This window comes from Macaca fascicularis, chromosome 6 (assembly GCF_037993035.2).
Source record: "Macaca fascicularis isolate 582-1 chromosome 6, T2T-MFA8v1.1".
Taxonomy (NCBI): domain Eukaryota; kingdom Metazoa; phylum Chordata; class Mammalia; order Primates; family Cercopithecidae; genus Macaca; species Macaca fascicularis.
Window position 1 is genome coordinate 155,000,571 of NC_088380.1, and position 23,680 is coordinate 155,024,250.

The 23,680-nt window shown below is 35.8% G+C and overlaps 1 protein-coding gene across 1 annotated transcript; it reads left to right on the top strand.

Annotated features, from left to right (window-relative positions):
• Positions 1-7,565: 7,565 nt before the first annotated feature.
• Positions 7,566-21,557, top strand: MARCOL (MARCO like). Its single transcript, XM_073993206.1, has 4 exons — positions 7,566-7,614; positions 11,457-13,090; positions 20,004-20,086; positions 21,446-21,557. The coding sequence occupies exons 1-4, from the start codon at positions 7,566-7,568 to the stop codon at positions 21,555-21,557; spliced, it is 1,878 nt and encodes a 625-aa protein (XP_073849307.1).
• The last annotated feature ends 2,123 nt before the right edge of the window (positions 21,558-23,680 follow it).

Below are 23,680 nucleotides of genomic sequence, written 5' to 3' on the forward strand. Positions count from 1 at the left end.
GAGAACATGAGAACATGCAGTACTTGACTTTCTTTTCCTGAATAATTTCACTTAAGATAATGGTCTCCAGTTCCTGTTGCTGCAAAATACATGATTTCATTTTTTATGCCTAAGCAGTATTCCATTTTCTTTATGTAGATGTACACTTATAGACACTTAGGCTGATGGTTGATTCCGTATCTTTGTTATTGTGAATAGTGCTGCGATAAACTTCTAAGTGCAGGTATCTTTTTCATATAATGATTTCTTTTTTGTAGATACCTAGTAGTGGGATTGCTGAATTGAATTGTAGTTTTCTTTTTAGTTCTTTGAAAATCTCCATACTGTTTCAATAGAGGTTGTGCTAATTTACATTCTTACTAACAGTATCTAAATATTCCCTTTTCTCTGCATCCTCATCAACATCTGCGAATTTTTGACTTTTTAATAATAGCCATGCTGGCTGATGTAAGATGGCACCTCATTGTGGTTGTATTTTGCCTTTCTCTGATTATTAGTCATGTTGTGCTTTTTAAAAATATGTCTTTTTGGTCAACTGTATGTGTTCTTTTGGAAAATGCTTATGTTCTTTGTCCACTTTTTTTGTTGTTTGTTTGTTAGTTTGTTTGTTTTTCTTGCTGAATTGTTTGAGTTACTTGTAGATTCTGGATATTAGTCCTCTGTTGAATGCATACTTTGCAAATACCATTCTGTAGGTTTTCTATTCATTTTATTGATTATTTCTTTTGCTGTGAAGAAACATTTTAGTTTAATTTAGTCCCATTGATCTACTTTTGTTATTGTTGCATTTGTTTTTGAGGTCTTAGTTATGAACACTTCGCCTAGGACAATGTGCAGAAGAATTTTTCCTAGGTTTTCTTCTGAAATGTTTATAGTTTCAGGTCTTACATTTAAGACTTTAATTCATCTTTTTGTTAATTTTTTGTTTATGGTGAGAGATAGGAGACCAGTTCTTTTTTCTACATATGGCTATCCACTTTTCAAAGCACCGTTTAATGAATAGGGTATCCTTTCCTCAGTGTAATTTTTGTTGACTTGATGGCTGTAAGTATGTGACTTTTTTTCTGGGTTTTGAATTATTGATGATACTGGTATGAGATGCAATAAGTTAGAGAGGATAAGTTGTGAGATTCAATATTTAATACGTTAGTTGAGAATACAAGCTCTCACTTATTATTGCATATTTAGACAATAATTTCACAAATACACTCCAGTACCCCACAACCCTTACATCCTTCAAGTAATTTTTCACAAAGTGAAAGCAATGATCTTTGAAATTATTTTTAATCATGATGCTTTTTATATGACTCTCATTACCTTTATAGTAAGAATAATATAAACCCAAGTCTTCAGCATAAAACTCTAGATTCGACCAAGATGCAGTAAGAGGGAGTGGTTTTACCCTCATACCTAAAACAACTAATAAACTAGACAAAATATACTTAACAATGTTTCTCATACATTGGACACCAGGCACAGGACATTGATTCTCAAGGGAAGAAATAAATGAAGTGAGACCTAAAATGGCACCTGTTTGCTCCTTGGAAATTTTTCAGGTGAAAGCACAGGAAGGTGAAACCTAAGCGGACCTTAAATCTCCATGAGGTGAAGACAAGTAACTGGAGTTCATAGGGCAGAGTAAGAGAGGTTGGGAGCTCTACAGAGACACCCTTTCTAGTCTTCAGTTCGATGTTGATCATGATGTGTGTGCTAGGAAACTACACAAGGCCAAGAAAAGAACACCCCAAATGAAGTACATAGATAATAATCCTTGGAGTTCACACAGAACTGAAAATATTTTGTGGTCCTACCAACAGAGTGAAAAACTTCATAATACATGAGTAGCATGTAGAGTGTTCGGTAGGGCATTGCCTCTGTAGTGTGTGGGTACAAGTGGCCCTAGAATAAAGGCTACTCTGGTTTATCTAACAAAACATTAAAGCAAGTCTTACACACACACAAACATCAAACCCTTTCCAAGTAATTTAATTGTATCCAGGGACAGAGATGAAAAGTATTTAAAGAAAATTTTTTAAAATCCAGTGTCCAACAAAGTGAAATTCAAAGTCTGGTATCCACAGAAGCAGGAAAATATAACCCGTAATATGAAAAAATATAAATCAGGTAAACAGACTCAGAAATGAGACAAATAGTATAATTGATGATGAGGGCATTAAATCAGCTATCCTGTGTGTTTAAGAAGGTAAAAGAAAAATAGAACATATTAAGTAGATTCAAGAAAGATATGTATTTTTTAAAAGTGTATTTTTAAAGATGAGAAAACACAATGCTTGGAGAGGAAAATGTAATATATGGTTATTAACAACAGATTAGACAATGCAGAAAAAAAGGCTTGTAAACTTGAAGGCACAACATTAGAAATCAACAAAAAGAAAACAGAAAAAATATTCTGAAGAAAAAAATGAAGAGAGCATTAGTAAGTTGTGGGACTTCATGCAGCTTATGAGAAGTGGTAAAAATTATGAAAAATGTGAAGAAATAACAGAAATAATCTTAATTTGATAGAAACTACAAACTCATAGATACAAAGATCTTAGTAGATCTCAAGCACAAAAAACATGAAGGACACATAAAAACCTTTTTTTAAAGTTCCATCTCTGCATCTGCGTCTAACCATTACTCTCATTTCCAAAAAAAAAAAAAAAATACTTTCATTCTTATTTGTTTTATTTCTATAGTATTCTTTATTCTTAGAATGCTGGTTATTCCTTCAAGTGCTTCAACACTTTCTAATATCTCTGAGGGGCAGGTCCTTTGTGGAGCCTGGTCATGACCATCTCTGCTCAACCACTCCTCCATCCTACTTCCAAGTGAATATGGTCTCTTTAGTAGTCCTCTACTTATTTGTGTATAACTTTAAATAAATTTTTTCTCCTGTTGCCTATGAGCTTCTCTTACTCATCTTTAAAATACTAATAATCAGTAGGTTCCACCCACTAAGTGTTTTAGAAAAAAATGAAGAATGTAAGCTCTATGAATATATCTTTGTTGTTACTATATTTTCAGCATCTAATAATACTTAGAGTAATCAGTCCTCAATTATTATATTCAAAGAAGAAAGGACTTTTCATTGGTTCACATTTGTAAAATCAAATGGTGTCTATGTGCTTCCATGTGCAAAACAAAAGATCCATGAGCAATATCCTAGTGTGTATGCACCTGTGTTTGTATGTATATTTGTTTGTATGTAAGTGTAGATTTGATGGTGAGAAAATATACACATAATTAATGAAATAAAAAAGATAATTTCAGATGTTGAAAAGTATTATGATAACAATAAAACACATTGATTTAGGCTGGAATATTTTAAATAGTTGGGAAAATCTTTACTGAACCAGTAATGTTTGAACTGTTACTTCTGGAAAGAAGAAATGGCCATTTACATTTCTGGCTCAGTAGTTTTTCAGGAAGAGGAAACAGTAACAACAATAAGGTAAACAGTGAATGATGGATTTGAGAAAGAGAAAGAACACAAGTGTGCGTGGCATATATGTACAAGGACCAAAGTCAACCTGTGAATTACTTGTTAAAATTAACACGTAAACAAGACCAAGTAACAAGTAAACCAAGTAAAACAGGTAAACCAAGTAAACAAGAAACTATCATGCATAGGCTGACTAAAAGCAAGAGGCCGAAGGAAACAGCCCCATGATTCACATTCACCTTGAATGTCTAGAGTTTCTAATTCAATGATTGTTGAGAGTGCCCTCTTACTTTGTCCATTAAATCCCCTGACTTCAAAATTCCTCACATCAGCATTTTTATTTCCCTGATAGTTGTGCCACCAAGACTTATTAGTAATAAAATTGTACACAAATTGTGCAAATCATCCTATAGGTTACTGCATAGTGAAAGCTCTCTGATCCAAGGCTTTACTGGAGGGAGGCAAGTCTAACTTATGCAAATTGGAAGATGATGACTCGATTGTAATTATCACCATGGGCTAAACAGTGGAAACTATGGGTATGTTACTTGTAGTACATTTCAGTCTACCTAAACATTAGTTTTTGACTATTGTTCCTGTCTGTTAAGGCCTGACGTTTCTTTGGTTTCTGGTGTCTCTACTCTTTGGGGAAATACATTACATAATTAAGGTGGGGGTTGTAACTGATTGCCACATTTATAGGTACTTAGATTCATTCATATATCCACTTAAAATACAGCCTGTAGAACGTCAACAGTGAACTCTATTAACATATTTCTATAAACCATGCAGATCTTATTGACCAAGAAGCCATCAGGTACCCTTCTGCTTTTTATTAGTGTGGCCTGTTTATTCCTCTTTGCAGGTGAGTTTTATGGAATTCTGGAACAGACCGGTCAATGACTGAAGTTGTAACATGATTTTCTTTATGAAGATAATAAAGATGGTTAATCATAGTGACTACAAATCACACTTTTAATTTAGAAGGATTTTTTATTTATAAATTAGCTCCTTTAATTTTCACTAAAATGCTAGGGAAGAGATAGCTTTATCCAATTCAAAAAGCAATGTTACATGTAAAAATGAGAAGACCTGCTCAAGGTCAAACAGGCCTCTTAATCTAGGAGTCCCAGGATTAGGAGTTATGTTCCCCTTAGTAAACCACAATTAACAACATACGTTTACAGACAAGTTTCATCTTTAAAAAAATAAATGTATATTGAATCAGAAATTCTCATCTTAAGTCACCTCCAACAAATTATTGTCTAAAGAGCTTCAACCGCTAGAATTTTGCTGAGATCCTCCTATTTTACAAATAGCTGTTGTTATTTTTTACTCTCTGGGTAGGCAAAGTGAAGAGATGACTAGATAGGTAAGTATATAGAGAAAGAGGAGAGAGAGAGAAAGACAGAGAGAGAGAGATTAAGATTAACTTGCATAACACATAGCTAAAAAAGGACAGACATTTTGGGTCATTTGACTCCATTGCTATTGTTGTTTCCACCAAGTATAATGACTACTGAAAGAAAAGCCTTGGTCTATCATTTCACTCCAAGACATATGAAATACATTATCCTCCTCCTTAAATATGTGGGTGTGGTGAGCCTGCTCCAAGCCAGAATTTTGACCTTACTCTCAAATGTGAAGGAGAGTAAAAATGGAAGACAATTCCACAGGTGGGAAAATTTCCATTATTATAAGAAAAATTTAATGTTTCAGTCAAGATAACTGTAGCATCTAAAAAAAATTTGTCAAAAAGCCTTCTGAAATGATTTGGAAAATAAGTACATAAGGAGAGATGGAGCAGTCTTACTCCATGCAACCAAGAACACCTTCAACAAATAGACAGTCTCTAAGACCTCAGAGTATGAACTTGATGAGAATTTACTTTATTACTGCCCGACCTACAAGACACTCAACAACATTTATTATTGATATTGCTATTGTGTTGTATCAGCAGTGCTAGGGTTAGAAAGAAGCATGGGCAGGACAGATGAGAGCACTGAGTGTTTAAGAGGCAATTGTTTAGGCAAAATACAAATGCATCTGTTGTGACCCATTTGTTATTTGGAAATTTACTACATTGAGTTCCATTAATGAATATCTGCATGTGAAAATAACTTCTATAAAATTTACCTATTTTGATAGAGATATAGTAGAAAAAATATAGCAAAATGTTAATTGACTAATCTTGATGGTGTGTGTATTGATTAGCTCATTTTCATGCTGCTTATACCGATATACCTGAGACTGGGTAATTTACCAAGAAAGAGGTTTAATGGCCTCACAGTTTCATGTGGCTGGGGAGGGCTCACAATCATGGCAGAAGGCAAAAGGCATGTCTTACATGGAGGCAGATAAGAGAAGAGAGAATCAAGCAAAAGGGGTTTCTCCTTATAAAACCACCAGATCTTGTGAGAATTATTCACTAAACAAGAACAGTAAGAGAGAAACTGCTGTCATTATTTAATTATCTCCCATTGGGTCCCTCCCACAACATGTGGGAATTATGAGATTCAATAAGAGATTTGGGTAGAGACACAGCCAAACCATATCAGTGGGTTTTCATTGCAGAATTCTTTAATTTTATCTGTATATTACAGCAGATCACAATAAAATTTTTGAAAAATTAACCTGAGCTGTAAGTGTGTATATATATACACACACACACACACACACACATACACATACACATGTATTTGTTTGTATATATATAAACAATCCATCCATATATGTTTGAGTGTGTATATATATTTATGTGTGTAAAATATATATATATATATTTGTGTGTGTGTTTGTTATATAAAAATCCAACTCTATCTGGTTCCATAAGTTTCCTTTGATACTCATGTGAAATCCAGTCAGTTTAGAAGATAATTATGCAGGGAGAAAAGGTTGCTTTCTTACTATAGGAAACTTAAACTTTGTCTCTTTTGATGCCATAAAATTGCTTGTTTGATTAAAAGAAACCATCTATTATTTTCAAACTTCTCCTTCTTCTAATTAGTTGAAGAGAAAATCAAACACAATCCAGAACCACTAAATCTGAAAGTCTTAGAATTGGAAGTAATTGGAAAAATGGTCTAGTTCATCTCTCCTCCCAAAGTTGAAATTTTCTTTAGAACTCTAAAATATTTATCCTGAACTTCCTTATACTATTTCTGCTCTCTGTAACTAAACAATTCAAATGATATCTTTCTTCTCCATAGTGATGCCCTTGAGAAGATGCAGCCAATGACCGTAACACTCCTGAGCTTGTGCTTTTCTGAGCTTACATTTCCTACTGCCATAAATCTACTTCATGCTTTATGGTCTCCAGACCTCACATTATCAAAGTTATCTTTTGGACATGCTCCAATTGATTCAAGGTTCTCTTATTTAGAGAAACCAATCTTGAAGACAATATTCCAATGTCTAATAACATTGAGCTTATGACCAACTAAAAATCCCAAGGTGATTTTCCCATGAGCTGTTGTTTGACGTAATAACTTGAAGCAACAATGCCTATTGTGTAATGTTATTTCTTAAACATGAGTTCTACTGTCTCCTGTTACCTCATAAAACTGCATTACTTGTCATCATTCATCTTGATGAATACTGTATGCATTCATTACTACTAATGACAAATATTCAATGCATTTTTACTTGCTTTTAAAAGATAATTTAAGGTAAATAATTGACACATAAATCACTTGAAAGTTTCTCTTGTGGCCATATAAACGTGGAGAACAAATAACACTAACTAAAGATAAGCCATCCCTTAACAATAAAAAAGTGAACACCGAATTTACCACTTTCCCAGATGGGTTTCATCATTTTAATTTTCTTCTGGAAGGAAGATATCTAATAGACAGATATTAAAGTTTGAATATTTATGGGAGTTGGGGCATGGATGGAGCTAGTTTTGAAAATGACAGTTTATTCAAGAAGCAATACCTTCCAGTTTGTGAAAATTACTCTGTAATTTATTAAAGACAGTGACAGTGTTTTCCAGTTAGGGTGAAGAATTTTTTCCAATATATAACATGGTGGTAGTGAGCATGGTTTCTTTGAAGAGCACCTACTGCAGAGTTAGGCTTAACTCCACCCAACAGCCAAGTCTGAAACAACTGGCGGTACCATGAGGGCTTTCGTTTTCTTTCTCTTCATGCTCCTGGCCATGTTCTCAGGTAAGAAAGCCACAGTCAATAGCTTTCCTTCCAAATCTCAAAGTAAAGAATTAAAAATGTTAAGTGACTTAGCAATATGTTGTCAAAATATTTAAAAATAGGCAATCCATTAGACAGAGAAATGGAAGAAGGTAAATTTCCAACAAAATAAATGTAGATCAAGAGTCATAAAAACAGTGACTGAATGAAATAAGAGTGAATAGTTTGGTGTGGCTGAAGAGAAACAGATACAAGGGAATAGGAAAGGCAAGACATTAGACTGGAAAGATGAATTTAGACTAAGGGACTTATGAGTTTGTGAATGTTCAAGTTCATAATTTGTAAGGAAATGGTTTTGTGATATGATCCTGGGTTGCATGTAAAATAATAATCTGTTCAAATCCTGATTCTTTTTCCCATTCATTTGATTCGAGAAAACTTGTTTAACCTACTTGAATCTCAATTTTCTCATTTGCAAAATGGAAATTATTATTCTTTCCTATAGGATTGTTTCAGGAACTATACAGATAATAGCTTTAGTTACCATTACTTGTGTTTTCTTAGGTACTTGACTGTCTTAGGTACTTTTCGCTATTCCTTACCTCAGTAAAGTTAAGTGATTTTCAGACATGTAAATTTCTAGCTTTGAGATGTAAATATCTCAAGGTAATAAACAACACAGTTAATATGTTTCTCAAGACAAAAGTTACGATAATGAAGCTGATTCTAATTTATCCCCAAATCATAAGCTCTGACTTGACCATCTTTCTTATACCTAGTGAAATGACATAATAAAAGTAAAGTGCCTCAGATCCCCCTCTTCTTATATTTATAACATCAAAATAGTGGTTCTCTTCTCATTGGAAAAATTGCAAAGCTGTTTCAGAGTTTTGAGTACAAGAGTGATAATATTCATCTTGTTAAGAAATATCCGTCTTGTGGTAATATTAAAAATGAATTACATGTAAGAAAAGTTATACAGTAATGCCACTGAGGAGCTGCTGAAGTAACAGAGTCAAGAAAAAAAAGGAGAGTTAAGTGATAGAATTAGAGAAAAGAGGAGAGCAATAGGGGTGTGTGTGTGTGTGTGTGTGTGTGTGTGTGTGTGTTTGTGTGTGTGTGTGTTTTAAGGGGGAGAAACAGATATTCAGATAAAATTCCTTTATAGAACATATATTTCATATTTCATGGTGGCAAGTACTAGAACTGTTGTGACCTTCAGTGCCTTGCTAAGTGCTAGAAGGTATTTTGTGATGGAAGAAAGTGTATTAACTAATACCAGATTCAGTGATTATGTAGATTGGAAGATGAAGAAGAGAGATGAATCAGAAAAGCAATGCAAAGCACATCCTAGAGTTTGTAAAATCAGAAGGGAAGAAATGCAAAATAAAACAAAGCTGAAGATACTTATTTTCCAAGTTTTTAGCTTAAAAAATAGATGGTGAAACCACATTATAATATCTTAATTGCCTCTTATTACTCAAAAATGTACCCCTAGTTTTTATTTAATAAATTTACTTATCTATGTAAGAAATGATGTATTATTAGGATTTTCATTGATTCATTACTTACAATAGCAAAAGAGGGAAATAAACTACCTGTTTATTACTAGAACACTGGTTAAGTAAATTATGGTAAACCCATAAAATAGGATACTATGCAACCAGTGAGGGGAAATAAATAAACATGCTCTATATGTATTGATGTAGCACAACCTTCATTATATTGGTTGTCCTTGGAGAAAACAAGAACTCTGTAGATTGTGCCACCAATTGTGTGGATAATTATATTCATATATGTTTGTAAACACATAGGATATCCATCAAATAATTCACAAAAACCTGTAAATGTGATGGTGTCTTAGGCACTTTACTTTTACCATTTCCTAGGAAATAGGAAATAATTATGTCCTAGGTAGGAAATTATTTTTGTGGGGGATTTGGAGTGGGGGTACAGACCGGAAAGAAAAGGAAAGTAATTTTAAACTGTTTACTCTTTGTATCTTTAGGATTTGGCTCCATTTACTTGTGTCACCTGTTAATAAAACTGAAAATCATTAATAAAAATATGTTGCCAACTTTTTTTCCTATTTCATCTATATATCTACTTTAATTGATTTCTACTTGGTGTTAGTAACTGTTAATGAGCAATGTTTTATTCCTAGAACTGAAAGAATCCATACATGTACTCATCTCTCAGCTAAAGAAAATTATTTTTGCTCACTAATTTCTCTGATTGAATCTTACGTTTCTTATGTACTCCTCCTCCGGGAAGAAGAAAGGATTCCATACTCTCTGCTTCCTTGCTTAGGAGACTATTGTCTAGTTTACTCCTCATATGATAGCATTGATCATTCTACTAGAATATAAAGTCCTACTTATTTGCCCAACTACTCGACTTCTCAGCTTCATGTGGGCAGGGCCATGAATATCTTGTTCATTTCTAGCTCTTTCTAAGGTTCTTTTATAATAACAAATTCTTTAAATTTATATTTTTTGTTAAATTGAATGAATGTCTAAATTATACCCACAAACCATATCCACACTATACCACAGTTTAGTTAAGCAGGTTGCTAGCTACTAAGTTTCTGTGTCTTGACTAGGACCTTAATCACCTGCAGTAGTATACCATAGCATGCTCAGTGCATACCAATTGATTATCATTTGACTTTACTTAAATTGACTTGAAGGTACAAATGTGTATATTTATGGAAATGTAAAGCAGAGCAATTGAAAATTCAAGTGAGACCCTAAGTATACATCTGAAATAATCAACATCGGAATGATTTAAAAACGCATAGATTAAAAAAACTACCCAGAAAGCCTATGCAGAAAACAAAATGTAAGCCTAATTAAAACCTTTAAGAGAACCCCACATTAGGAAAGAGAATAAAGAAAGAGGAATTATCAAGCAAGAAAGAAAGGATGAGAAAAATAACACTTCTACAAAAAAAAAAAAAAAGAAGGATAAGAAGCATAGACCTAATGCATTACTTTTATACTTAGCTCTAAAGTCACTCCATTTGTTTATTTATTGTTTTTTAGATCCTGCTCACTTTGGAATATAATCTGAAAAAACATAAAACATATACACATACACACAATTATATATATTTCATTAGGGCATAGGTGGGCTTCCCAAATAAGTTGGAGAAGCAATAAAACATAGGTTTTAAGAAATAATTGTGATATTTACCATTTTCTTAAGTAGTTTGACTGAAACAGAAAGAAGAAATACAACTACCAGAGAGAGCGTCATTGATCCTAGGCCTTTTGTTGGAAATGGTGAACATAAAGCTGATTGAAAAAACATGTTCTGAAAGAGAAAGAAAACATCTGTTTTGGGGATGGAAATGGAAAGAAAGATGGCTACAGATAACATGTATAGAGATGGAAGAGAGAAGAATAAAGTGGGGCTCACGTCTGCCAGCCTTTTCCTGTCTGGAAAGTTGATGGCGTCACCTTTAAAGTGAAGCTGGAAAATTAGAAATAAAGTACTTGATGTGAAAAAATAAGTTTATAATGAGCATTGAGCAGAGCCAGTTTGATTCATCAGAAAACCACTTAAAGGAATTGGGGTAGAATGAAGGCTCAATTCAAATAATTCAGACTTTATGATTTAGAAATGGGGCAAGTTGGATTGATCCTCTGATTTTTGAAATCCATGTAGTACAGCAAAGAAAAAAAAAAGGAGGAACCCAAATATTCAGGATATGAGGAAGAATAGGAAGATTTTATCTTGGGGTTTGGTTAAAAAAACAAGAAAACATTAAAAACATACTGTATCTTGGACAAATGTTGATTTAAAATTATTTAATGTAAATAACTTTATTTTCATTTTTTCTGGTTGTGTTATTATTCTAGCATCTTCAACCCAGATTTCAAATACCACTGTTTTCAAACTAGAAGAGAATTCAGAACCTGCACTTATTCTGGAGAAAAAAAATGAAGCTAACCATCTAGGAGGACAAAGGGATTCTAATGAGCAAGGAGGTAGTTATACACAAGGAAATCTGGGAACATTTAGTCTTCAAGGACAACCAGGATATTTTAACAAGCTAGAGAAACCAAGAAACTTTAAGCCAGGGAGAGCAGGAGTTTTAAACCAGTCTGAGATTTTAAAAAATTCAGGAAAATCTAACCAAAAAGGGAATCCAGAATCTTCTAATATGCAGGAAAAATCAGGATCTTCTAGCCAACTAGGGAAACCAGGGTTTTCTACCCAACAGGGAAATCCGGGGTCATCTGGCCAACAAGGGAAACCAGGGTCATTTAGCCGGAAAGTGATGGTGGGGTCATCTAGCCAACAGGGGAAGCCAGGATCATCTAGCCAACAAGGGAATCTAGGGTCATCTACCCAGAAAGGGAATTTAGGATCTTCTAGCCTACAAGGGCATCTGGGTTTATCTAGCCATCAAGGGAAGCCAGAGTCATCTGGCCAGCAAGGGAAGCCAGGGTCATCTAGCCAACAGGGAAATCTAGGATCTTCTAGCCAACAAGGAAATCCAGGGTCTTCTAACCAACAGGGGAAGCCAGGGTTGTCTAACCAACAAGGAAATCTAGGATCTTCTGGCCAACAGGGGAAGCCAGGATCTTCTAGCCAACCGGGGAAGCCAGGGTCATCTAGCCATCAGGGGAAGCCAGGGTCATCTAGCCAACAAGGAAATCTACATTTATCTAGCCAGCAAGGGAATCAAGGACCTTCTAGCAAACAGGGGAAGCCAGGGTTATCCAGACATCAAGGAAATCTACGATTATCTAGCCAGCAAGGGAAGCCAGGGGCATCTAGTCAACAAGGGAAGCCAGGGGCATCTAGCCAGCAAGGAGATCTAGGATCATCTAGCCAGCAAGGAGATCTAGAATCTTCTAAGAATCAGGGGAAGCCAGAGTCATCTAGCCAGCAAGGAGATCTAGGATCTTCTAAGCATCAGGGGAAGCCAGGGTCATCTAGCCAGCAAGGAGATCTAGGATCTTCTGGCCAACAGGGGAAGCCAGGATCTTCTAGCCAACCGGGGAAGCCAGGGTCATCTAGCCATCAAGGGAAGCCAGGGTCATCCAGCCAACAAGGAAATCTACATTTATCTAGCCAGCAAGGGAATCAAGGACCTTCTAGCAAACAGGGGAAGCCAGGGTTATCCAGACATCAAGGAAATCTACGATTATCTAGCCAGCAAGGGAAGCCAGGGGCATCTAGTCAACAAGGGAAGCCAGGGGCATCTAGCCAGCAAGGAGATCTAGGGTCATCTAACCAGCAAGGAGATCTAGAATCTTCTAAGAATCAGGGGAAGCCAGGGTCTTCTAGCCAGGAAGGAGATCTAGGATCTTCTAAGCATCAGGGGAAGCCAGGGTTATCTAGCCAGCAAGGAGATCTAGGATCTTCTAGGCATCAGAGTAAACCAGGATCATCTAGCCAACAAAGAAAATTGAGATCACTTTACAACCAACAACAAAGAAAAAATATCGACAACACTTTCAATGGCAATATAAAGGACTTTCAGGTTAGTGTTAATAACTTCTTTTTCTCAGTCAACTTGACCCAGCAATTCTCTTTTCCAAGACTTAAAATGCTTTAAAAACCACAATGTGTTAACAAAAAATCACTTGCAATGACTGATTAAACAAAATGCGAGAACTTTGGAGCTGATTATTTTCATGCATAACACTTATGATTATTAATGAATGTACTGCCCTTCTATTCTATCTTTCATTTCCCTCTATTATTTTCCACTCAAACCTCTCTACCTATACTAGAAAAACTCAAATCCTCATCAAATGAGCCCACAACTTTGCCAAGTTTAGTTTTCATGTCCATTTTTATCCCATCCATAATCTACAAATCACTGAAGTAATATTCCTAAATCAAAAATCCTACCCTACTTGAAATTCCCCAGTGGCTTCATACTACCTAGAAGATGTAACTTAAACTCCTAAACAGAATTTACAGATTTTCATGATTATACTGCATACTGTTTAGCCTCATTTCATGTCACTGTTGCTCACACACCACCCATGTCATACAGAGCCCTTTGATTTTCCACTCATGTATTCCTAATACTAATGATTTCTTCTATTATTAGACACACCTTATTGCTTTGTAATTGAGTGTCTATTTATTCAGCTAGATAATGAACTTCTTGAAGAAAGTACCATTTATTTTCAAACCTGTAACCCCAGAACCTAGAATAAGTGTGGCGTATAGTAAGTTCTCCTGAATTGCATGTTAGATGGATAGTTAAATGCCTGCTACTTGGAAGCCACCATTTCAAATAGGTGAACAGCTATCTGAGGCACATGTCTCCCGTATTCCCTTCTGAGTCCTGCTGCACTCTTACTTTCACTTGCCTGCCTCTCTTCCAACAATCAGCCTCCTAATTTATTTAACAATTGCTTTGAATATGCCATTTGATACTCACATTCAAAACCATTTTCTAGAACACTTTCTCTAACTTATCATCTTAATGGAAACTTTATTTTTTTAACCTCATAAATTTTCATCCCTCACAAGCCTTCCAGACAAAGTCATTTGTTCTCTTAGTTATTGTCACTTGGCTGGCATGAAGTAGCAATCTCTCAGAGAGACTCCCTACCATTCAGATCTTAATGCCATCACCAGCAGGTCTCTGAGTTTTTAGGATGTCACTTAAAATTTTATAATTTTATATTTATTCTAGAATAGGAGAAATAACCATGTCCAGTTAACAGAGTAAGTGCGAAATAAATTGATCTTCATGAAAGGGTTGTATGATTTGGAAAATATGGAGGTATTTTTTATCTCCCTATAACATCTCAGCTCTGAGAATACCACATCCTCTAGCAAAAATGTCTCATCATTTTCATTAATGTCTCTGTTCTCACCTGCTAGTCAGAGCTTCCTTATATTCACAGGCTTCTGCCATTTAGCTCACATCCAAAGAAAACGTATCAGGAATTATTTAAATGAATCCTGCATAATCCTACTTCCTGTATTTTTTTTCCATGGATATACCAAAAAAAAAAGGGAATCAACAAATTATGACTGTATGTGTTTTGCATTTGCTTGTATGACTTTTCCCTGACTATTGTTTTTCCATGTAGAGGAAGAATAGCCTCCAGAAAATTAAAATAGAGGCAGTCTGACATACAGTAAGAGCAGACAACTTGGAGGAGATAACAGAGTTTGAATCACATCTTGGACATTTAATCTACCCATAATGTTAAGCTTGTCACTTAAATCCATTATGCCTTTATGCGTGCAGGTATAAAATAGGACAAAATATACTCTTTTTAAATTTTTGTAATTTTTTAATATTTTGAAGGTACATGGTAGGTTTATATATTTATGGGTTACATAAGGTATTTTGATACAGCCATGCAATGTGTAATAATCACATCAAGGTAAATGGGGTATCCATCTTCTCAAGCATTTATCCTCTGTATTATAATCAAACTATACTCTTTTAGTTATTTTAAAATGTCCAATTCAATTACTTTTGACTAGAATCACCCTGTAGTGCTAGTGAATGCTAGGTCTTATTCATTCTATATTTTATACTTACTAACCATCTTCACTTCTCCTCCTCTCCCAGCTACACTTCCCAGCTTCTAGTAAACATCCTTCTACTGTCTATCTCCATGAGTTCAATTAAAAAAAATAGCTCCCACAGATAAGTGAGAACATGTGAAGTTTGTCTTTCTGTGTTTGGCTTGTTTCACTTAACATAATAGCCTCCAGGTCCATCCATGTTATGCTAATGACAGGATCTCATTCTTTTTTATGGCTGAGTAGTACTCCACTGTGTATATGTATCACATTTTCTTTATGCATTCATTTCTTGATGGAAACTTAAGTTGCTTCCAAATATTGGCTATTGTGAATAGTGCTGCCATAAACATGGGAGTGGAGATATCTCTTAAATATACTGACTTCCTTTCTTTTGGATATATGCCTAGGAGTGGGATTACTACATCATAAGTTACCTCTATTTTTAGTTTTTGAGGAACCTCCAAACTATTCTCCATGTGTTTATATTAATTTACATTCTTACCAACAGTGTACAAGGATTCGCTTTCCTCCACATTCTCGCCAGAATTTTTTACTGCTTGACTTTTGAAAAAGAGCCATTTTAACTGGGAAAGAAGATGTATCATTGTAGTTTGTATTTGCATTTCTCTGATAATTAATGATGCTTAGCACCTTTACATATACTTGTATTTATACTTTTGAAAAATATCTACTTATATTTATTCTTTGGAAAAATATCTGTACAGATTTTTTTGCCCATGTTTTAATTGAGTTACTAGATTTTTTACTGTAGATTTTTTGAGCTCCTTACAATATTCTGGTTATTAAGCCCTTACCATGTGAGTAGTTTGCAAATATTTTCTTTCATTCTGTGGGTGTCTTTTCACTTAATTGATTATTTCCTTTGCTGTGCAGAAGTTTCTCAGCTTGATGTGGTCCATTGGTCCATTTTTGCTATGGTTGTCTGTGTTAGGCATTACTCAAGAAATCTTTGCCAGTCCAATGCCCAAGAGAGTTTCACCAAAGTTTTCTTGTAGTAGTTTCATAGTTTGAGGTCTTAGATTTAAGTCTTTAATCCATTTTGAGTTGATTTTGGTATATGGTGAGAGATAGGATTGTAGTTTCATTTTTCTGTATATAGATATCCAGTTTTCCCAGCATCATTTATTGAAGACTGCCCTTTTCCCAGTGTATGTTCTTGGCACCTTTGCCAAAAATGGGTTCACTGTGTACATATGGATTTATCTCTGGGTTCTCTATTGTGTTCCACTGATTTATGTATCTGCTTTTATACCAGTACCATGCCATCTTGGTTACTATAGCTCTATAGCATAATTTGAACTCAGGTAATGCGATTCCCCAAGTTCTCTTTTTTGTTTCATTTTCTTTTGCTTATGATAGCTTTGGTTATTCTGGGTATTTTTTGTTTCCGTATAAATTTTAATATTGTTTTTTTCTATCTCTGTGAAGAATGTCATTGGGATTTTGATAGGGATTGCATTGAATCTGTAGATTGTTTTGGGTAGTATAAACATTTTAACAACATTGATCCTTCCAATCCATGAACATAAAATGCCTTTCCATTTTTTAGTGTCCGCTTTAATTTCTGCACCAATGTTTTATAGTTTTTATTGTAGAGATCTTTCACTTCATTGGCCAAATTAATACCTATGTATTTAATTTAATTTGTAACTAAGGTCAATTGAATTACTTTCTTGATTTCTTTTTCTGATTGTTCACTATTGGCATGTAAAATCCTACTGATTTTTCTGCGTTGATTTCCTTTCCTGCAACTTTACTGAATTTGTTTATCAGTTCAAATAGTTTTTTTGGTGGAGTCTTTAGGTTTTTCCAAATATAAAATCAGATTATCTGCAAACAGGGACAATTTGGCTTCTTTCTTTCCAATTTGGATGCCCTTTATGTCTCTCTTGTCTGATTGCTCCAGGAGGACTTATAGTACTGTGTTGAATAAAAGTTGTGAAAGTGTGCATCCTTGTTGTGTTCCCAATCTTGGAGGAAAGGGTTTTGGTTTTTCCTCATTTAGTTTAATACTAGCTGTGAGTCTGTTGAACACCGCCTTTATTTTGTTGAGGTATAATCTTTCTATATCCAGATTTCTAAGGCTTTTTGTCATAAAGGGATGTTGAATTTTATCAAATGCTTTTTCAGTATTAATTGAAATGATCATATAGTTTTTGTTCTTTATTTTGTTAACATGACATATCACATTAATTAATTTGTGTATGTTGAAGCATCCTTGCACCCCTAGGATAAATCCCAGTTGGTCATGATGGATGATCCTTCTAATGTGTTGTTGAATTTGGTTTGCTTGTATTTTGTTGAGAATTTTTGCATCAATATTTATCAGATCCATTGGGCTGTTGTTTTCTTTTTCTGATGTCACTTTGTCTGGTTTTGGTATTAAGATAATACTGGCCTCATAGGATTGGAAGTATTCCCTTCTCTACTTGTCAGAATAGTTTGAGTAGAAATGATATTAGATCATCATTAATTGTTTGATAAAAATAAGCAGTGAAGCCATCAGATACCGAGCTTTTCTTTACTGAGTGACTTTTTCATACGGCTTACTCTCGTTACTTGATATTTATCTATTCAGGTTTTAAATATCGTCATGGTTCAAGTTTAGGTTGCATGTGTCTAGGAGTTTGTCCATTTCTTCTAGATTTTCCAATTTATTTGCATATAGTTGCTTATAGTAGTCACTAATGATCCTTTGAGTTTCTGCAGTATTGTTGTAATGCCTCCTCATTCATCTCTGATTTTATTTATTTTTGAACTTCTCTCTTTTTTTCTTAGTCTGGCTAACAGTTTGTCTATTTTATTTAACTTTTCAAAAAAAAAAAAAAACAACCTTATGCTTCATTGATCTTTTACGTTGTTTTCTTCATTTCTAATTCATTTATTTCTGCTTTGATCTTTACTATTTCTTTTCCTCTACTAATTTTGGATCTGGCTTGCTCTTGCTTTTCAAGTTCTTCAAGATGCATCATTGGGTTATTTACTTGAAGGCTTTTTTCTTTTTTGAAGTAGGTCCTTATAGCTACAAACTTACCTCTTAGTACTGCTTTTACGGTATCCCATAGGTTTTGGCATGTTGTGTTTCCGTTATCACTTGTTTCAAGAAAATTTTTAATTTTATTTTTAATTTTTTCATGGACTCACTGGTTACTCAGGTATCTTTTCTTTAATTTCCATGTGTTTGAATAGTTTTCAAAATTCATCTTATTAATGATTTCTAGTTTTATTACATTGTGGTCAGAGAAGATGCTTAACATGATTGCAATATTTTTTGAATATTTTAAGACTTTCTTTGTGAGCTAACATATGGTCTATCCTTGAGAATAATTTATCTGCTGAGGAGAACAGTGTGTATTCTGCAGCCATTGAATGAAATGTTGTGTAAATATTTATTAGGTCCATCAGTTCTATAGTGTAGATTAAATACAATATTTCTTCTTGTGTCTTCTGTATGGAAGATCTGTCTAATGCTGAAAGCATGGTGTTAAGTCTCCAGCTATTATTGTATTGGGATCTCTCTCTCTTTAGCTCTAATAATATTTTCTTTATATATCTGTGTTTTCCAGTGTTGAGTAAATATATACTTACAATTGTTATATGCCCTTACTGAATTGACACCTTTATCATTATGAAGTGACCTTTTCTCTTTTTATAGCTTTTATCTTGAAATTTATTCTGTCTAACTACTCCTGCTCTTTTGTGTTTTCCATTGGCATGGCATGGGGTATTATTCTTCATCCCTTTATTTTCTGTCTATGTGTATCTTTACAGATGAAGTTGTACTTATTCTTTTTCTTCTTTTTTTCTTTCTTTTTTTGGGGGGATGGGAGGACAAACTCTCACTGTGTAGCACAGGCTGGAGTGTAGTGGCAAAATCTCAGATCACTGAAACCTCTGCCTCCCAGGTTCGAGTGATTCTTCTCCCTCAGCCTCCCAAGTTGTTGGGATTACAGGTGTATGCCACTACGCCCAGCTAATTCTTGTACTTTTAGTAGAGATGGGGTTTCACCGTGTTGGCCAGGCTGGTCTAGACCTCCTGACCTCAAGAGATCCACCTGCCTCAGCCTCCCAAAGTGTCAGGATTACAGGCATGAGCCACCGCACATGGCCTGAATTGTGTTTCTTGTAGGCAACAGAGCATTGGAAGTGTGTGTGTGTGTGTGTGAGAGAGAGAGAGAGAGAGAGAATGAGAGAGAGAGAGGAAGAGAGAGAGAGAGAGAGAGCATTTCACTCTGTTGCCCATGCTGGTGTGCAGTGGTGTGATCTTGGCTTATTGCAGCCTCTGCCTCCCAGGTTCAAGCGATTCTCCTGCCTAAGCCTCTGGAGTAGAGTAGCTGGGATAACAGGTGTGCACCACTACGCCTAGTTAATTTTTGTATTTTTAGTAGAGATGATGTTTTGCTATGTTGACCAGGCTGGTCTTGAACTCCTGACCTCAAGCGATCTACCTGTCTTAGCCTCCCAAAGTGCTGGGATTACAGGCTTGAGCCAGTATGCCCAGCCTCTGGATATCATGAAAAGTCATTATAGTTATTATTTTTTATTGGTTCCTCATTTAGTCTCTCTTCTTAAGATAAGAGTAGTCTATATACCACAATTATGGTGTTATAATATTCTATGTTTTCCTGTGCATTTATTATTACCAGTGAGTTTTGTATTTGCAGATGATTTCTTATTGCTCATTCACAGCCTTATCTTTCTGATCGAAGTGTTCCCTTTAGCATTTCTTATAACACAGGTCTGATATTGATAAAATCCTTCAGCTTTTGTTTGTCTCATAAAATCTTTATTTCTCCTGCTTGTTTGGAGGATATGTTTCCTAGATTTACTATTGTAGGGTTAAAGTTGTTTTTTTTTTTCCCCTTCAGTATGTTAATTATATCATGCTACTCTCTCCTAGCATGTATGGTTTCCACAGAAAATCTGCGGCCAGACATATGGGAGATCCACTGTATGTCATTTGTTTCTTTTCTCTCACTGCTTTTAGGATTCTTTCTTTATCCTTGGTATTTGAAAGCTTAATTATTAAATGACTTGATATTATCTTCTTTGGGTTAAATCTGCCCGGTTTTCTATAACTTTCTTGTACTTGAATGTTGATAACTTCCTCTATGTTTGGAAAGTTCTTTTATTATCTCTTTGAATAAATTTTCTATTCTTATATCTTTCTCTGCCTTCTTTTTAAGGACAATAACTTTTAGAATTGCCCTTTTGGGGCTATTTTCTAGATATGTAGGCATGCTTCATTGTATTTTATTATTTTTTTCTCCTCCGTGTATTTTCAAATAGCCTGTCTTCAAGCTCACTAATTTTTTCTTTTACTTGATCAATTCTGTTACTAAAAGACTCTGATGTATTCTTTGATATGCCAATTGTATTTTTCAGCTCCAGAATTTCCCCTTGATTCTTTTCAATTATTTCAATCTGTTTGTTAAATTTATCTGATAAAATTCTGAATTCCTTCTCTGTGTTATCTTGAATGTCTTTGAGTTTTCTCAAAAGAGCTATTTTGAATTACCTGCCCAAAAGGTCTCTGTTTCTCCAGAATTGGTCCCTGGTGCCTCTCCCTTGGCCCCTGGTTCATTTGGCGAGGCATGATTTCTTAAGTGGTCCTGATGTTTCTGCATGTTCGTTGTTATCTGAGCATTGAAGAGTTAAGCATTTATTTTAGTTTTTGCAGTTTGGGCTCGTTTCTGCCCATCCTTCTTGGGCAGGCTTTCCAGATATATGAAAGAACTTGAGTGCTGTGATCTTGTGATCTAAGCTGTATTTGCATTAGGGGGCACCCCAATCCCAGTAACACTGTGTTTCTTGCAGACACATAGAGGTACCGCCTTGATCATCTTGGATAACATCTAGAAGAATTATCTGGATTACAAGGCACAGATTCTTATTTTCTTCTCTCACTTTCTTACAAGCAAATAGTCTCTCTCTATATTCTGACCTGCCTAGAGCTGGGCATCAGGTGACACAATTATCTCAGTGGCCACCATCAGTAGCTGGGTCAGTCCTGAAGACAGCACAGCACTGGGTCTCACCACTGTAACACTGCTGGGCTACTATGTATGTTTTCTCAGGCCCTGGAACTCTATAATCAGCAGATGGCAAAGCCTGCCAGGCTTGCATCCTTTTCTAGAGGGTGGTGAACTCCCCCAGTCCCTGGACCAGTTCAGAGAGAGGGGCCATCCAGGAGCCAGAGACTGGATTCAAAAAGCTTAGAAGTCAACCGGGTGTTCTATTGTGCTGCAGCTGAGCTGGCACTCAAACCACAAGATGCAGTTTTTAACACTCTTCCCCCTCATTTCCACAGGCAGAGGAGCCTCACCCTGTGGTCACCACCATCTAAGGCCCATGGGGAATACTGCCAGGCTACCACCGATGTTACCTTAAGGTCCAAGCGCTTCTTAGTCAGCTTGTGGTGATTGCTGCCTGGCCTCAGACTTATCCTTCAAGGGACTTGGTCTCTGCTCTTACCCAGGGCAGGTCCAGAAATGCCACTCAAGAGCCAAGGCCTATAATTAGGCCTAAGAGCCTGCTTGGTGGTCTATGTCCCTGTGGCTGAGCTGGTACCTACAGTGCAAAACAAAGCCCTATTTACTCTTCCTTCCACTTTTCTCAAGCAGAAAGAGTCTCTTCCAATAGTCATCACAGCTGGGATTGTATTAAGTCTCACCTGAGGCCATCAAGTCTCAGAGTCTCACTCAAGGCCCTTGGTGTACTACTTGGGAATTGCTGCTGATTATTCGGGGCCCAAGAGTTCTTTATCAGCAGGTTATGGTCCTGAAAGGACTGGATTCTTCCCTTCAAGGCAGAAGGTTCCCTCCTGGCCTAGGGTGTGCCATCTGGGAGCTAGTGTCTGGAGACGGGCCTCATGACTCTAACTGGTGCCCTCTCCTATTGTTGCTGAGCTGGTATCCAAGATGCATAACATCTTAGATATCTTTACTCTTCCCTGTCTTCTCCTCAAGTGAAAAGAAGAGGTCTGTTTTGGAGCTGAGAGCCTTTTAGCCTGGAGTTGGGGGAGGGGTGGTGCAAGCACTCCCTTAGTCACCCTGGCTGATGTCTCAGGTCATGTGCCCCGCAAGTCCAATGGTTCTGAGCTCTGTTCAGCAGTAAGACTCACCTAGGATTTGCAGTCCTTGAGGTCTAGACTGTCTTTCAAATTTATGTAGAGCCCCAGAGCACGTTAGCCCATGGTAGCAAGGCTTGCCAGAGCTCAAGTTCTGATTGCTGAGATGGGCAATTCTCCTTTGACTAGGCGTGATTTAACTGCTCCCTCTGTGGGTGGGCATCACCTGAGTTCAACTCAGTTTTGCCTTCTGCTGTGACAGAGCAGCACTAATTTCAGTGTCATGTCTCACAATTGCTGTGCTCTCTTTCTCCCATGTACACAGATTCTCTGTCCATGCCATGCTGCCTCTGCAACGGGATGAGAGTCGGGTGGCATCAGCAATTCCAGACTGTCTCTCTTCACCTTTTTAGTGCATCTTTCAGTGAAAAAGTTCAAACTAGATACTGTGAGACCTCACCTGATTTTTGGTTCTTACCTAGATGCTGCTTTTGTGTAGATAGTTGTGAAATTGGTGTCCTTGTTGGCGTGGGGAGGAAGATCAGTGGAATCTTCTCTTTGCTATCTTGCTCCACCAAAAAATACCCCTTTTCCAGTTCTGTTGTAAGAATTAAATACAAGAATCAATAAAATAATTGGTTGATTACAATACTTAAAAATTAATGCATAATGAATATTTTTATTACAATATCTGAATTAAATTAATTACCCTACTCCTACCTAATAATCTTTCACATTTCTACAGACTGGCAGTGCCAGCAGCGAAAACTCAATTAGAAAAACAAAATGTCAATCTGTCTACAAAGCAGTCTGTGGTTCTAATGGAAAAACCTATGGTAACCACCGCATACTTAAAGAAGCAAAGTGGTAAGAAGGTTTTATATCTCTTTATATGAGGAAGTGCTATTCTGTTTCACAGGGAATAAAAGATGATTACTCTTCATTTCTCTGGATTTTTCTCTTAATAGTACCAAGGCTATTATTTGCCCAAAGAAAACTAAAAGAAACTTAAATTAAACCTTGAACAGTAAATTCAGTCAATTCCTGGAAGAATGTGGTTTATTCAGTTATTAAAGTAGAAGTAAGTTTACTTTTGAGTAATTTATTTAGCAAATATTTATTGAATGTCAATTATATAGCAGAAAGTGCTCTAAGAACTGGGCATAAAATGATAAGCAAAACACAGAAATCCCTGCTTTCATGAGGTTTTTATTCCTGCAATAGAAGACAGACAAATGAAACATAACAGAGCATGAAAAGGACTGTGAAGCCAATTGATTACTAATTGTTGCCTTCTCAATTTCATGCTAATCCTAAATAACAATAGCAAAGTTTGGATTTGGTGAGTGAATCAAACCTTTGAGTTACGCACTACCTAAAGAAATAAATTTTATAGCTGTTTTAAATTGTAACATGCAGCTAAAAAATGTTAGATAATTTAACTTTTAGAATTTTTGAATGTTCAGCTATGAAAGG

Bases quoted from the DNA above. Each gene is read 5' to 3' on its own strand.
- MARCOL (XM_073993206.1), top strand. From the start codon at position 7,566: ATGAGGGCTTTCGTTTTCTTTCTCTTCATGCTCCTGGCCATGTTCTCA. The intron at 13,091-20,003 runs GTTAGTGTTAAT...TTTCCCCTTCAG, and splicing joins GCAATATAAAGGACTTTCAG to TATGTTAATTATATCATGCT. The intron at 20,087-21,445 runs GTATGTCATTTG...TCATTTCCACAG, and splicing joins AGACATATGGGAGATCCACT to GCAGAGGAGCCTCACCCTGT.